At 47.5% G+C, this 16450-nt stretch overlaps 1 protein-coding gene across 3 annotated transcripts in view; it reads right to left on the bottom strand.

Annotated features, from left to right (window-relative positions):
- The window catches only part of rims2a (regulating synaptic membrane exocytosis 2a), a 182905-nt gene that overhangs the window by 42517 nt on the left and 123938 nt on the right, over window positions 1-16450 (bottom strand). For 2 of the 3 annotated variants that reach the window (XM_018763027.2, XM_018763028.2), the window contains 3 exons: window positions 12683-12792; window positions 12096-12128; window positions 10172-10228 (listed from right to left, as the gene is read on the bottom strand). In XM_018763027.2, the coding sequence (XP_018618543.2) occupies window positions 10172-10228; window positions 12096-12128; window positions 12683-12792 (200 nt within the window). Of the gene's footprint in view, window positions 1-3244; window positions 3278-10171; window positions 10229-12095; window positions 12129-12682; window positions 12793-16450 lie in introns of all 3 variants that reach the window. The other variant, XM_029259821.1, reaches the window with a different exon arrangement.

Genomic DNA, 16450 nt, shown 5'->3' with positions numbered 1-16450 from the left:
AGTGAACACTGTGATTTTAAAAGAGCTTATTATAGCTCTCGTATACAATTCGCATCCTCAGTGCGCCCTCCACATGCATTCCAGCTGCTTTGTTTTGGTCATGCTGTTATAATGAAATGTGTCAAGTGGTGGATTTCTCCGCATGTGGAGCGCACGGGCTCTCACACACGCAGGCCGACCACTTTCCAACACACCGAAAACGGGAATACAATGGGATGCCCGGCAATGTGGCGAACACGCGACCACATCACGTCACCTTTGGCGAAACACACAAGCGCATCTCAACTGGCAAAATGAACCGTTACGGCCAACGGGACCCCGACAGAGACGGGTGTCGGCCGGCCTACCTGCACCTCCGCACTCGTTGGCGGCATCATCCCGCTCTACTTTTTAATTTCACGACGATGGCCGAGAGGAGACGCAAACATGAGAAAATTAAAACAAAACAACAAGAAAGAATTAAGCAAGTGAAATAAACACATGAGTCATGAATATGGGAATTCTGATATAACAGATGGTAAGAGATGACAGCGGGCACCGTAACTCTATGTCGCACATATTTTCCCCTCCAGCTCATTATACTGTGGACTCAGAATCCTGAGACTCCATCATGACCATTCATTGTCTGCAGTTAAGCCCAATATCTTCGGTAAATTCAGACTGAAAAACTGCTCAGCAGAATATTACAAGAGAAAAGCTGACCAGTAAATTAACAGTTTGCCCCTTATTACATTTACATTTATTTGTTTAGCAGACACTTTTCTCCAAAGCGACTTCCAACGAACTCTTCTTAAACTTGGCCCAACTGCCATCCCGGTTAGGGCTCAGAATGCAGTATTACTTTATTAGAGGTAGTCGTGCAGACTTCATAGGAACGTTCTCTGGGTTTTTGGTATTTTCAGTATGACTCTCTGGCATACAGGGGGAAGATAATTATATTGAATTGACTCAATAAAATGTAAGAGTTAAAGCTGTGGATCTAATTGGGCAACATGTGTATGGGACAAACTGGACAGAAGAGTGAAATAAAGAAACACACCAGTGTCCTACACCTCTGAGAATTGCTGCAGAAGAGCTGGGAAGACATGGAGCCTCGTTTCCCGATCTAACTTGTTCGAGCGAATGCCAAATGCGGGGAAAAAAAAACTCATTTCCAGCAAGTGACTTCAAACCTTTACACTGGTACTGTAATTCATTTCTTAGAGAGTAATTTTAAACAGTGCCGCACTTTTGGGTCACTGAAGAAAAGCATCGTCCAAATGGATAAATGAAAATGTAAATGTCATCTTTGAAGTAAAGGCCTGGTAAAAAGCACCAGTTGACTGGGGTCGATTTTGAGTCAGCGGCTGGTCGTGTTCAGGTCATTTACTTTATCTTTCACTAAAACTTACGTAGAAATAACGGCTGTTAAAATAGCCTTCATCTGCCAAGTTGAACGACACACTTGTGAATCTCCTGCATGCAGTTCCAGCACCACAGCTAGTTGGGAACACCTCTGAGGTTAATTTTTTTTTTTTTTTTTTAACATAACGAAAAATAAATACGTGAAAATGTCACGTGTGACACATTTCAGTAGACACCTGGAGTTCTGCCGGTTCATAGGATGCAAGGGGAACCTCTGGAGGACCTTGCGACTTGGTCTAATTAAACGCGCTTAAAAGATCACAAGAAGGTTTAATGGCTTTTTAGCCGCTCACGTTAAGTAAACGAGCTATTGCTAGTCAACTGGCAGTTTAGCAGGCCAAGAAAGCTTGTGTAAAATGCAAGTAAAAGGTAAGAATAAACATACAATGTTATACACAAAGGAATAAATTAAAAGGCTCAATGCAGTCAAATGGGGTAACATTGCCAAAATCTGTCTCATAAATAATTTAACGGGATTCATATTGAGGTCAACCGCCGTAAAAATCACGAATCGCCTCTTAAGCACAGAACTTTACAACTCTAAGCAAAAGACCTTTTCCAGTATCGGATTCATAAAGAGAAACAAATGGCCAAAAAGTGCAGGCATTTTCATTACTGCCCCCATTTCATTGAATGACATGATTTATTTAAATGGAACGTTGAAAGAAATATGGGTTGACAAAACGGCATGATTTGTCGGGATCATAAAAAAGTATGAACTCTGAAAGTCCCAGAGAAGGTAACCTAGTATATGGCTGCACAAGACACTAATAATAAATAGCGAGTAAAGCAGTACAGGCAGCATGGTACTGCACTGCCAAAGCATCCCTGTCCCCGAAAAACACTAAATAAAGCCGAGACAGACGTAACAGTAACGGGTCTGCGGAAAAGGTCACCTTTTCAGGAACCTTCCATAGGGTCGTCTTAGATGAGGATGTTCAAACAGGGTCTGACTATACAGAACCAGGACCAGGGTTTCTCTTCCACAGGTGGCAGGTTTCATAAACGTACGTTGCAACCTTCCTGCCTGCACAAGATTACCTGTCATGTTAAGTCACCTTTGATGCCAGAGAGACGAGTGACAGGTGTGTTGTTGCCGTGTTCTGAAAGATGCGTGGAAGACGTCACACCATCTGTAGGAGCTCTGTGGATCCAGCTGGCCCATGTGATATCAAATCGTACACCGAATTAACCCCGTTTGTCCCGTTTGTTTTTAATCGCTTAAATCTCTCGTCCCACCAAGCTCACGTGGATTTAGCCGTTCTTCATCCATCCTCCTCATCCCTTGCTTCAGATTGTAAAAAACGGGCAGCAGGTGGCGTAGCGGTTAGAGCTGTTGCCTCTCAATCGGAAGGTTACTGGTTGGAATCCCTCCTACTGCTCTAGTACCTTTGATCAACGTTCTTACCCTCAACTGACACAGTAAAAATGACCCAGCTGTGGAAACAGGTCCATCTTTGTAAGCAGTTTACTGTGCAAACCTGAGGCTGAAAGAAAAACGTCGGCTAAAAGTGAACGCGAGCGGCGTTCTCGATACCGTAAAGGGTTCGTCTCTGTCTTTTTATATTCAGAACACAGTTTCGGAGAACCGAGAAGGTCTGATGACCAGGTGAAACATGAGGTCCTGGGACTGTATGGTGAGACCACACCTACACACGTGTTCCATACATACACAGACGCAGTTACATTCGCTAGACACGGGAGAACCGAGCGACTCCCAGGGTGCCGGCGAGTACCGACAGCAGAGGCAGGATGGAGATGAGAGAGAGGAAAAGGACAAGGAGGAACGGTGCGGGGAGAGGAGACGAAGGAGAAGAAGAAAGAAGAAGAAGGGACAGACCTGAGCTCGTCCATCGGGGTGAGTCCATGTCTTCTTGGGGGGGTCACACCACAAAATGGACAGACACAGACAGAGGAGATGGACGTAAGAGGATGCTTTTAGAGGACGAGAGGCGACACCGGGATGGGGCGGCGGGCCGGGGCGGGACGGAGGCCCGCCGTCCCCGCAGCACCGCAGCACGGACGCCGAGGGGAGACGGGGAGATGATGAGGGACGAGGGGAAGAGCGGAACGTGGGACAAAAAGGACGAGGGGGACAGGGGGAGGGTGTCATAACAGCAATAACACAGCAAATGAAATAAATACACCGCATAGGACATAACGTGGACGGAAGGAGACCCAAGACATAGAGGAGCAGAGAAGTGTGTGTTTGAGGGGAGAAAACCGTGCTGCCACTTCAGGCTGGAGGAGGAAGGAGCCGAAACGTTAGAGGGATGTTAACGGGGAGGACGTGGAGACGCGGAGCAGGGTGAAGTCGGACCTGCGGAGAGAATAATGGGAACGGGAGGCAAGAGGGAAGGTTCGGCACGGGTCAGGTTGGCGATCCAACAGCGCCGCGTAGAATGCTGTGGGGGGGACGCTGTAAAAACGGGGAGAACACAGTGAGAAATATATAAAACACCATCGAGAAAGGGAAGTTGACAAAGCAGAGCTTCTCGCGCCCGAAAAATAATTCCGCTATCTCCCCCGCTGCGGGTTTCGCAACTTTATCTGACGTCGGCTCCATTGTTCGCTCGGGCGTCTAATTAGACGACGCGCTCATTTGCATATTCATAGAGTCTTCAGAGGAGCAGAAAGTGCTGAGCGTTTTTTTTTTTTCCCCCGTCCCTTTAATGACCTGCTATACTTTCATCTCGCCGTCATTAATCATACGCGGCAATGGGCGCTTGATCTTGCGTAATAGGCCACTCCTTCCTCGCCCGCCGCTTCGGAGACGAGATAATTCGGCGCGGGGCTCCAGGAGGCCGGGGGGGTCGGAGCCTGAACGGCCCTCTTCGTGCAAATGAGGAGGGGGGAGGACCTGCGTTCCGCCTCTGCTTTGTAACGCAGTCACTCCGGCGAGCGGCCTAGGCCGTTAATTCCCGGTGACGGGTTCGAAAGAGCGGCGCTTAGAGATGTCACACCGCATGAGCCTCCACGTCCCTCCGTTTCCAGGCGCAGCTACAGATGACTTTGCACTTGGCTCACTTACGCGCGTTACCCTGAATTATTAACATACAGAGGGGAAAGAATAAAAGACCGGACATTCGGCTTCAGCCGATACCAAGGGAAACTTCTAGAAACTCCGTTCACGTGGCTGCAGCGATAAAGATCCGCAACGGAGGGGGTTGTCAACGTGAGCTCTGCGGTCCACGCTTCGTACCGCCCTTAAAATGACAAGAAGCAGTGACACCGTGACACAGCAATATCCTGCCGCAGGATTCGAACCAGGACATGGAGCAGCTGTGAAAGAACGGGGCATCCAAATAACGCGCCGTTTACTATAGCGAAGCGGGAAGTCGTTACAGTCGTCACAACCTCAGTGAGTCACCGCCACCAGCTTCGGCTTGCGCCGCAAGTGGGTCGCTTGCTCTCGATCGCCCGTTTTAGGGTTTCGCTCGTCATCCTGCATCATCCTGCATCGCAAAATGAAACTGTTCATTTTCTCACATGTCGCACCATCACCACCACCAAAAAAGTAAACATCCAGCTGCAAGACATGAGGAAATATAATTTGGCTGTGTTTTATGAACCTCGCAACCCCGCGGTGAGGTTCGAGGCCTTGAGCGACGCTGTTGACGGCACAGGAGAGCTGATATCACATGACATGGATACCTGCAGTTTTACATCGACTTTCGGTACGGAAACCAAAGACCCCAGGAATATAAAGCCAACGCTGCAACTCGGATACCCTGACTCGTAACCCGGTTCATCCAGTTGGGTTGGGTTCCTGTTTCCCACAGCAGGGCGGTGCAGGTTGGGGGGGGGTTGCAGGAGGATGTGTTGGTGGCGGCGGGGGGGGAGGGATTAATCACCAATGTTACACAATACAACGAGGCATTTTAAGTCAAACGGCAGAACAATGCAAGCTGTTCATACAAAAAGCAAACTTCTCTTTCTGCTCCATCGAGACAAAGCGCAATAAGACAAATCAGCGAAAAAAAAAAAATTAATTATAATCATAATAAATCAAACATGGTTCAGCCCATGGAACAACGAGAAACTGCGGTAAAATTCCTCTGAAAGGCGTTAGTACATCACTCCCTTTGCGCCTCCCCCCCCCTTTGACGGGGGTCTCGGTTCACCTGAGACTGTTTTGTAATTTCAGCTTCAATTTCTGCTTACAGGGGAAAGTGCGGCGATAGTGCACCCCCCCCCCCCCCCCTCACAAAGAGATGCTGCGATGGTACAGCTTCATTTAAAGTGAAGGCCCCCTGCTGTGCCGTGCCATGCCGGGCCGCCATCGTGCATTTCTTACAAAGACAGCGCCGCGGTAATACAGATCATTAGAGATAAACCTGGGGTTGCAGGGGGTTGGGGGGGAGGGAGGCTGAAGAAAGGACCTCTGGGATGACCTGCAATCGACACTAATATGTTAGAAGGGTGGGCGGTGCTGACCTGGGCCGACACACCTGATATATGCACGGATTCTCCGAAGCTTCCTTACAGCGACACGCATGTCCGCGTCGATCCTGTGCGCGTAACCCTATGTGGGAGGACGCGTCTGCGCACATCCTGTTCTGCCGCTCAGGCTCGGCAGTCGGTGACGCGACCGCAAGGCCGCTCAGAGAAGAGCGGCCCATCTCCGGAAACAACACGACGACGGGTTTCTGTCGATGCGCCGCTGAAACGCCATTGCGACAGGTGCTATTAAGGACGGAAGGGAAGCACCGCAAACACGCCTAAGAGCCACGAGCGGGAAAACGAGCGGCGTACAGGAAAACGGAGAAGGAAAACAAACCACAAGATTCAAAACTCTTCCCAGGTCTACAGGAGTCTCGAGCATCTGTTTCGGCATTGCGAAGCAGATACCGTGAAGCTCGGGGCCCCTGGTCTCCGGGGGCCGGAGGACAAGGAAGGACCACCACACCCACACAAACCTGGCTCGGAGGGGGAGGGCTGCAGCCGTGTCCTGCCGTCCACTACCGTACCATTGACCTTTTTCTGCTGGTCCTCCCACGTCACTTCTGATGCGGACAGCGGAGGGGGGGAGAGACAGCAAACAAATACGTTTACACTCAGACAGCACAAACACACCTGCGTCAGCTTGGTTCAGACACCGAAGCAGAGAAAAAAGACAGATGGCAAATGCCCACCGACACTCCCAGAGCTCAAACTTCTGCTTGGTTTAAACCACTCACTGGCCCACGATGAGGCTGCAGCTTTCGCTCCAGGACCTGGAGGGCCAAATACTGCAGTGTTGCAGGTTCACTATACTTACGCGCAATTATGAACCAATCGCTATACTTACATTTACATTTATTTCTTTCGCAGACGCTTTTCTCCAAAGCGGCTTCCACTGAACTCTATGTAGCGTTAGCAGCCCGCACGCCTTATTCACCGCGGTGACTTACACTGCTAGATACACTACTTACAATGGGTCACTCATCCATTGATCATCATCATACTTCCGCAACTGCTCTCTTCTGGCCATTTTTCCAAGGACTGACGCTCTCAGATATAGCGCACACATTGTATTTTCGACGAGATGTACGTTGCTTTGGAGAAAAGAGTCTGCCGAATGAATAAATGTAAAACGTAAATGTAAAAGAGATCAGAAAAGCCCCCCACATGGCACAGATCTGCAGGACCAGGAGTTAAGACCTCTGGCCCACGACGACTCCCCCAACGGAACAAGATGGCCTATAAGACTCCCGCAAGGGCAAGGCCAAGCGCACCGCGAACCTCGACCGTGATGCGAGGGACCGTAGAGACAGGATGCTCAACTCAACGTAAGAGCAGTCGGTGGGTGGAGCTAAGTGGAAGGCGGAATTAAGAGACACAAAAAGGCAAAGCGGCTAGACGATTGATCAGGAATGACACGGCCATGTGATGAGACATGATGCTCTGCCCCCTGCAGATTCTCTTTCTCTGCGGTCTGTTACAAAGGAAAGATGGATCTCCAATATCAGCGCTCAGCACCGTTTGCCTGCATCAGCAGTTATTTGTCGCTATACCATTACTGCCCCGGATCAGTTAAGTACACAGCTTAACAAGGACAAATGGCTACTGTAACTTTGCAGGAAGAGACCTGAATGGATCAGCCTAATTTATGAGGGTCCAGCTACGTGCTTTCTAACCGGAACTGACCCGATGCGCTATTCGGGGAACTCGGCCTGCTGTAAATGACACCCGGTACCTGGATCCTGGGCCCGGATTAATATTCTAGAGGACGAACAACCCTTCCGACACAACTATTCGCATTTTCTCACCTGCAAAAGCCAACAGAATCATGGAGTTCATCAGCACGGAGTGCGTTTAAAATACTCAATTTTATACACTAGATATGCAAATGAGCAAAGCACATGTCATCGGTGTGTATTGCATGCTGGCCAGCAAAGTGTTTCTGAGCATGGAAGAGTAAATGCCCCCCCCGCCCCCAAGTTCAGCACTTCTGTAAAAAAACAGCTCCTTCTTATAGTAATGAGTTTTGCCCCATCTGCTGGTCGACATCTGCAAGTTTTCTGTCACAAACGCACACTCCTTCCTCACGGCTGTAACCCAGCACCCTCGTGGCAGCACAGAGCGAAACACTCGGACGTACGTTCGACATCAGAAGCAGACTCCAGAGAACGTGGCGCGAGCTGCGGCAATCCGGAAACGAACGAGAAACGACGCAGAGAAGAGCTCTAAGTGACAGGTCTAATTATAATTACCGCGAGCAAATTCAAGGACGCTTTCATAACACAAACTCATCCTTCAGAAAGGACGGACCTGGGGGGGGGGGTGGGGGGGAGAAAATGTGCACCACAGCACACAGTGAGGAAGAGGCTTTTTCCCCCCCAGTCATCACAGAGAGCAGAATCCCAAACACACACATCACCCAGAGGGGTCCACTTGCCTTTCCTCCCATGAGCAGGTAGAGCGTGACTCCTCTCCCCACAGTCTGCGCGTGGTGTGGACACAGGGCAGGGTTGGTCTTTTAATGAGCTCGTCTTGAAACACTCAAAACAAGCGCAGAAAAGTGCGGACGCAAGCCAGGGTCAGAACGGCCCTGCGCGGATTTGACACACACTCCTCACACCACTCAAGGCAACGGTCCACACAAGTGTGAAAAAGCAAAGCGGCGATCAGTAAGTGTGGAGATGAGACATTTCATATTCAACGGTGCCAAACGAAAGACACCCGAGTCCAAACTAATGTCAATAAATATCACCAGAACCCCTAACATTAACCCCCAAAACAAAAAGCTGTTTTATCCCAAATATTTTAGACTACTTGCTGCAACGCTGAACAAAACCTTCCGCGCTGTACGACACAAACGTTTTTTGCCTGAAAAAACAAAATCAACGCAAAACAAAAGCTGCTTGTGCCATATTAAACATTCCTACAATCCTACAACTTAAAAACTCATTTTTGTCCCAGATACCGCACTTTGAACCAACCGCATTCTAACAAGGCAAAACAAAATTTGTTTGCATCTTACACACTGTTAACAAATCACTTTCTGTAGCATGAAATAAAAAGTTGCCCGTTTCCCAAATCTGATTCTACAATAAAGACGTTTTTGACGTCAAACACTAATACTAAACAACCACAAGTTGCAACAAGATAGGAAATATATATTTTGGGTCACTCATTCAAGCACAAGGCAAAAAGTTGTCTGTATCCTACACACTTCAAACAAACCACATTCCATAATAAATAATGAAAGTTATTTGCATCTCAGACGGTGGTAAGAAGTCCCGTTCTACAACATCAGACCTAAAGGTGCCTGTGTCCGAGATGCTGTTAACAAGCGCACTCTACGAAGTAGTTCTTCCCCCCCGAAACACCGTTAACAAACATCATACTCATTTGTAACAGGAAAGTGTGGGAAACAACAAACGAAAGCAAACGCACGTGCAAACAAACACAAGCCGGTTTGTAGAGCACGTAACACGTTATGCACACACACAGAAATCACAGAACACAAGGAAAAGAACCAAGAGCACAAAAACCACACGGCAGAATGGAGCAACGGCACGGAAGGACTGCACTGAAAATGGACTTTCGCTTCCCTGAAATGACTGCGCAGCTGCTTGTATCAGTCGGCTGCAGGGCAACGCGGTGAAAATCACGCGCACGGACAAGAACAATTCTGGAAGCTGGTTTAGTCTCATTTTGCGGTTTGCACCGAATCCATCCACAGCCACGCTGCCCTGAGTTGCCCTGGACAGGAGCATCCGCCGAACAGATACAATGGCCCTCGAGGGGCGCGTGCAGCGGCCCAGGTGCCGCGGAGACAGATGAGGGACCGGGAAGCGGGATCTGCTGGAAATTCCTGCACAGCCCACATACAGCGGCTGGCGGTGGGAGCATCCTGCTGTGGGGCAGGGAAGGGTCGCGCACATGGCTCTGTTGGCCTGTAGGGCCTTTTCTCCTGCACATGGACTGGAGCAGAGCGCCATGGATCAGAACTGCTTCACCTCAACTGCTTAACAATTTGGACCTCAGTAGCGGAAGACCTCAACGCCATTAAAAAAATTAATAAATACCAATAACACACAATCTTTTTTGATATCTATAGTAACTCAACTACCTTCTCTTTGCTACATTCCCTATAATTGTAATTAAAAGTATTTCGCTGATATGTACATAAATAAAGCATTAATTTGGTTCTTAACTGCTGTTAAAAAGAAGTTTTTATATTGCACCGTGTAATGAGCGAAGGTGGAATTTCCAGCAGAGGAGGCGGGGCTGGTGTGGTGGGAGGAGTAACAGGCTCCGCCCATTCAGAGAGACAAACCTGGCTTGCCCTCCGAAGCTGGCAGCGAGGGCGGTTCAGGGAGCTCAGGCTCCTCCCCTGCATCCCCAGGGAGGCGTGGTCAGAGGCAGGAAGGTTGCAGGTGATTACAAAAAAAAATGACTCAGACAGCAGACAGGGGCGAAGGGTGCAGCGGAGAGGCATAAGGTAAATGCAGAGGCTAACATGCTCATGAGACCCTGTGTGGGAGGATAAGGATCTCTCTCTTAACTGTGCCAGTGTGTGCAAATCATAAAGTGGAGAAATGATTTATCGCTCATCTTTCATTTCTCCCAGTTAGAAGACGACAGCAGGATATGAAACTATTTTTGTTAGATTTCCTCCTGGGGTGAACCACAAATAATAATGATGATAACCACAGCAAATAAACAAATAAACTGACAGACAAACAGGCAAAGAAATAAATTATTATTATTATTATTATTATTATTATCATCATCCACCCATACATTTTATGAACTGCTTGTCCTGAGCAGGATCACAGGGGACATCACTGCGCTCGAGGCTGAGGGAGTACACCCTGGATGGGTCACCAGTCTATAGCGGAGTAGTTATTATCATTACTATGAATAATAATGATAATAATAATAATAAGAAAATTTCTCTTTGTGCTCCAAAACTGTGAGCATCAAAAAAAGGCCACAAAAATACTGGGCAGCCTAATCACTCCTGGGTTCTTATTGATCATGCCTGACCAAACCGCACAGGACCACGTCAGGGCCCTGACCAGACACGCACTGTCGACCGCGGTTTAGTCGGCACGCCCCCAGCAGTCCATCCTCCGTAGCTGTACTCTAAGCAGCCACAGGGGACTGAACGCGATGAAGGAGTCCTGGGAGTGCTTTGACGGGTCCCTCAGTGGAGCCTGGGAGCCCTGCGTCCGCCACCCACCCACCGCTTGCCGAACGGCTCTTTCCTGCGTTCTCATCAACACCGCTAACCATAAATTCCCACAAAAAAGCACCACGAGTCCTGTCTCCCGAAGCACTCATCATCACAAATAATCGTTCTCAAAATCCAGAGGGAAAAAATAAGAATAAATCATTTTATAAAAGAAAACAACTAAAAGGTCTCTGCCAAAACCCAGTCTACACTCTCAAGTAGTAGTCAATCAATACAAATGTACCTATTTCACCAAAACAGAAATATTACTCAGAGATTAGACGTGCGGAGGCCAATGATTTAATTGGCTTAGTCGTATTAAAGAACGGCAAAAAGTATGGATCGGTGCGACCTGAAGTTCGATTGTGCCGATATCATATGTAGAGATAAACGGCGCGAGAAGCGACCAAACGTAAGATTCGACGTTCTCCTGCTGCCGCGTACTGCGGGACGTCTGACGACGGCAACGGGAGGCTCCTTGCACCCGAGGAGCCCGAGGAAACGACCCAAGGGTCTGTTCCCGCAGCTGGGAATACATTATTCACGAAACGAATATATTTCCGGCGGCCCTCCCCACGTCCCCTGCCCTAGTCATGAGATGTTGACATATACATTATTTAAACATACATGAGGAAAGGTCACGGCAAACCTTCTGCTGGGAGCGATTATAATTTTATACCACATACAGTTGTTTCTGTGTCCTGACTGTAACTGCGGAACCCTCCGTTGATACAGGGTGCAGCGTTTACCACGGTAGCTCAGAGCGCAGAACGCACGGGTATCCTGCGGTCGGACCAAAAACCCTTCGCTGACGCACGGCACACGAAACCCTTCACGAAGCCTGCTGCTCAAGGGCTGGTGCCGAACGGCTTCGCAGCCGGATAGTGCCGGATTCCCAGATGGGGGTGGAAGGGGAGGGTGAAAAAGCAGCTGAGCCGGCCCCCGTTTCGATTCGGCGTGGTCGCCCCTGCCGGACTTTGCGGACAAGGCTACCCTACCCGAAGGTACAGCGGAGAGTACAGACCTTGGTAAGGCTCTGTTCCTTCATCTCCGTCTCCTGGGGAGGAGCAGAAAGAGGAACCGGGCAGAGGGGTTACTGCAAAGCGTTCACAGGGGTCAGACGGAACACACTCACACTCACACACACACACACACACACGCACAAACACACACACGCGCACGCAACTGACACTGAGAGCGGAACCAAATCGCTTAGAATGCCAGCAGTGGAAAAAAAAAAAAAAACAACACGGCCGCTGATGCGCCTCACCAGCGCTGTTTCATTTCCGAACCAACATCGCAAACACGCCAAGGAAATATATATTTTGAACGAGCAATTCCATTTTATATCAGCTTATTTTGTTTTACTCAAGCTTATATCAGCCAGTATAAAAAAAAGGCAAAATATTACGATGCATATAAACCAGGACTGTTGACGTTATTGGACCGAATTATTGGATTAAGGCTTTCGGTCAGGATCACGTGAATAAACAACAACCTGTGGATCATCGGTAAACTGAAACTCGTGACAGCCTCCGCTGATCAGATGCCTGTATGACCTGGTGCTGCCGGCTGGAGTCCTCTGGGTAAGAAAAAGATCAGATTACTTACTTCTGTCCGGCGTCCCCTTGGCAGGAAGTTGCGGAAGCTGCCGTCCTCTCCGGCTGGACACGGGCGTACTGCTGGGACTGGTCTGGACCGATCCGCTGCGAGGGTGCGCCCTGCGGGACACAAGCCGGTAAATGGCGGGGCGGTCCAGGCAGCGGGGGGGGCTGTCCGTGCGAAGGGCCCCCGAACGCCATCAAAGCGCGGGACGTAAACACTCCATAGCGATGTTATGCTTTGTGCGGGGCTTGAAGGATGGCTTCGAACCGCATGTCAAAACACATCACGGAGCACAAAGCAGGATCGGCCCTGGCAAGAGATGAGAGCCACGTACCGGGGTAAACACGCTCCTTTTACGAGGCCAGAGGTATGGAGGGCTCATATGTGTGCACCCAAAGGAAGGATTGCACCCATCGTACATGTATACTGGGGGTCAGACGTACACTGTACATGTTCTGTACAATCCTTGCCATGTGCAGCCATGGGGCCTTTCTCATTGTCAGCATGAGGAATATTACTATTTTATTATTTTCTTGATTTCCCAGAGGATGGTGTAAAGTGACTGCATGATCATAACCGCTGCTCCGAAAGCAAAAACTTCTAGTAAGTGAACTTTCTTTTTGCCCGCATTATCACGTTCACGCTCAGCTCAAGGCTCTCCGACAGCACGTTGCTGGCACTGTCCTAGAAAAGCTGTGCGGCCGATGTGTACGTTGCCATGGAAACCAAAAAAAAAAAAAAAAAAAAAAATATCCAGCTTCCTGCCCCTGAACTCTTCGCTGGCGGACATTTATGTAAGCGCTCAGAACACTGGACTGTAGGCTGGCAAAGGTACCGCATCCGTCAAAGACAAGGACAGAGGTGTCACACTCATTGGAGAATTTCACTTTCATTAAATTATCTGAACACAAGGAGTCCAGGAAAGCTACCCACTCGATTTTCAGATGTTTTCGTATCAAGATCTACTCAATAGCGACGAATGATAAGGTACAAACTGTTCTCTACACAGATTATTTTAGCATAAAGTGTTCCTACACACGGTGCTGCTTCAATGTAGGCCATTATTCTTGCAGAAAATATTAAAATAAACGTATAAAATCTAAATGTTAAATCTTAATCACTTATTCATTTGATAAGTTTATTATTTGCATACCTGATTCTATTTACCTTAAACACTGTAACTTGGGGTTCACTTATTTTTGCACCTGCATACTATTGCGTTTCTACGGCACGCACGATTTACTCTGAACCGACATAAGGAACCCGGTCATTACACACCTTTTATGTTACGTGAGAAAGATGGCTTCTCGTTAAATAACCAATTTATTTCTTTATTTATGTATTGTATGATCAAAAAAAGAACAGATCTTTAACAGCACAGGGCAAGCTTTAAGCAATAACGATGTTGTGGTAAAACTAAGGGACACCAGAGGCTTAAGGCAGCACCGTATGTTTGAAACACACGATTCCTCACTTTACAAACACACCTCCGACAAAAAAGTCGATTTGCAATCAGAGTCCCCTCTACCTCAAAGCCACAATAATTAAAAGCTTAATAATACAGATTTCCCATGATTTATTTGTGGGACAGCTTCTATAATTCTTTTTTTTATACAACTATAAAACTTGTTTTTAAAAAACTCTGCAAGATTTTCAATTTTAACACTTTTCTTAACCTGAAGCTACATTAAAACTAACCTCAAATGACTGAAAACGCATTGTCTGTGCTATGTTGATTGTCTTGATACTGATCGTACACACTCTCAAACATCAGTCTTGGGCTGTAAACACTGTGGAAACCAGTTGAATGTAGGTGGTCCCACACTCCTATATTGTGTGGATTGTGTGGGTTTTAGCGCCACCTATCGGCTGGGCATAGAAATGCAGGTTGCTTTTGCTTCACGAAAAGCAGAAATTTTGGAAAACAGAAGAAGTGAAGCAGAGAAGGTGGAGAAAATACAATTACAAATAAATACACAAACAGGAAAATGTTTGCATCTTTTGAAATTTGTAACTCAAGCTTTAACATGACGAGCTTGGGTGTTTTCGGTAGTGGTGCATGTGAAGGTCATGTACCTCTTCTGGGTGTGTGAATCGACATGAAGCACCAGTTAAAACGGGTTTTCGGAACAATATATGGTCATGCAGTCACTTTCGCTGATTAAACATCTCATTAACAGCCAATCTGACCCCTTCATTTGCATATGAGACAAAAAAATGTGAACAGCTGAGCATGTATGTGTGTGTTTCGAGAGCTTTCTATGAGAGCATGTACACATGAGGTATTGTATATACACATACACAAATGCATATATACATACATCGAGTACGGTACACACATATTTCGGTTTGTGAAGATTCCCACGGGGTTTGGCAATAGCTTTTAAATACGTTATAAATCAGAGTTCACAGACAGCAAAGCAGGTCTAGTTCACTTTTACTACACAACAGATAGGTAAGGCACATGTGTTGCACGGAATCACCACTGCAAGATTTACATCACTGAAAATGTTACTTTTTCCAATGAAAATCCCTTTAATAACTCGCCAATTTATAGGAATTGAATTATTGTGGAGGCAATTTAGCTCCCAAGAGAAAAAAAATCAGACTGAATATAAACACTTGTCTGCAAAAGTTATTGCCTGAAAACACAGTTTTCCGTTAACGATGGGTTTAGGCATTGATGTGGTGTGTGTGTGTGTGTGTGTGTGTGTGTGTGTGTGTTTCCGTTATATTCTCCAGCCAATCAAAAAACATCATCAGCAAAGCTACAAAACCCTACAAGGACATTCTGGAAATCTACCTGCTTACAGTGCAGACAACAATGCAGAAAAACACACACACCCCAGCACAAATGTGCAAAAAGTACCACACAGCAAGTGTGTGTGTCTTTCTGTGTGTTCTGACTTCCTAAAATAATACAATTTTGCAATTTCTCTCTGACATCATATGATCTAATATAATTTCTCCATAATGTTACCTTCTATGACGAACAGGCCAATTGCAGCAGAACCAACAATCACGCCAGCAGTTCCAATATAAAATCATCTTTCATTTTAAAGTCTTTTGTCTGCAGAAGCAGACTTGAGCCTAAAGGTTGCTGGGCGGAGTCCCACTAATGCCGTAGCTCCCTTCATTAAAGAATTTACTGTGAATTGATAGTGAGAATACCGTGCTGTATACATGGGTCAAAGACGGCAGGTTTTTCGTAATTGTGACTTGTAATTGGTGCATAACTGTAAATGGGAAGCGTAGTGTGGTTGTCATGGCAACAGACCTCTCTTTGTTTTGCAAGATGTGCATGAAGGATTAGTCGCAATTTAACCCCCGGCACACGAACTGTTCTCAGGTTTCGACCTGGCGGCAGCGGGTGCCTCGCCACAGGTCGAACCCCGTGCACGTGGCCCGTGCGGCGGTTATGCATGGGAGAAACCAACACGCACACATATGGCACATGATCTCGTCCGAGGAGGCGGCACGAGGCCCATGGCACGAGGCCTGCGACATGGGCTGCCCCCAACGTGGAGGATGCTCACGGCTGACTCAGCAAGCTGCAAAAGAAGGGTGAGGGTGATCATGGGCGATTACATGTGGAACACCACGCGGGTGTTTCCAATGCGCCGCGGACGGAAGAAACCAACATGGAAGAAAATGCCAGAAAATGCCCACTGTTGGTGAAGTGTGATGGATGTCCCACACCATTATATTCACTCAGAATATAAGAAATGTGTGTACAAAAACTGAAAATAGCGTCTGATGCCTATCGGTCTGGTA

This window comes from Scleropages formosus, chromosome 18, assembly GCF_900964775.1.
Source record: "Scleropages formosus chromosome 18, fSclFor1.1, whole genome shotgun sequence".
Classification (NCBI taxonomy): domain Eukaryota; kingdom Metazoa; phylum Chordata; class Actinopteri; order Osteoglossiformes; family Osteoglossidae; genus Scleropages; species Scleropages formosus.
Note: the sequence above shows the minus strand (reverse complement) of the source record. Positions and strands in the feature narration are given on the sequence as shown.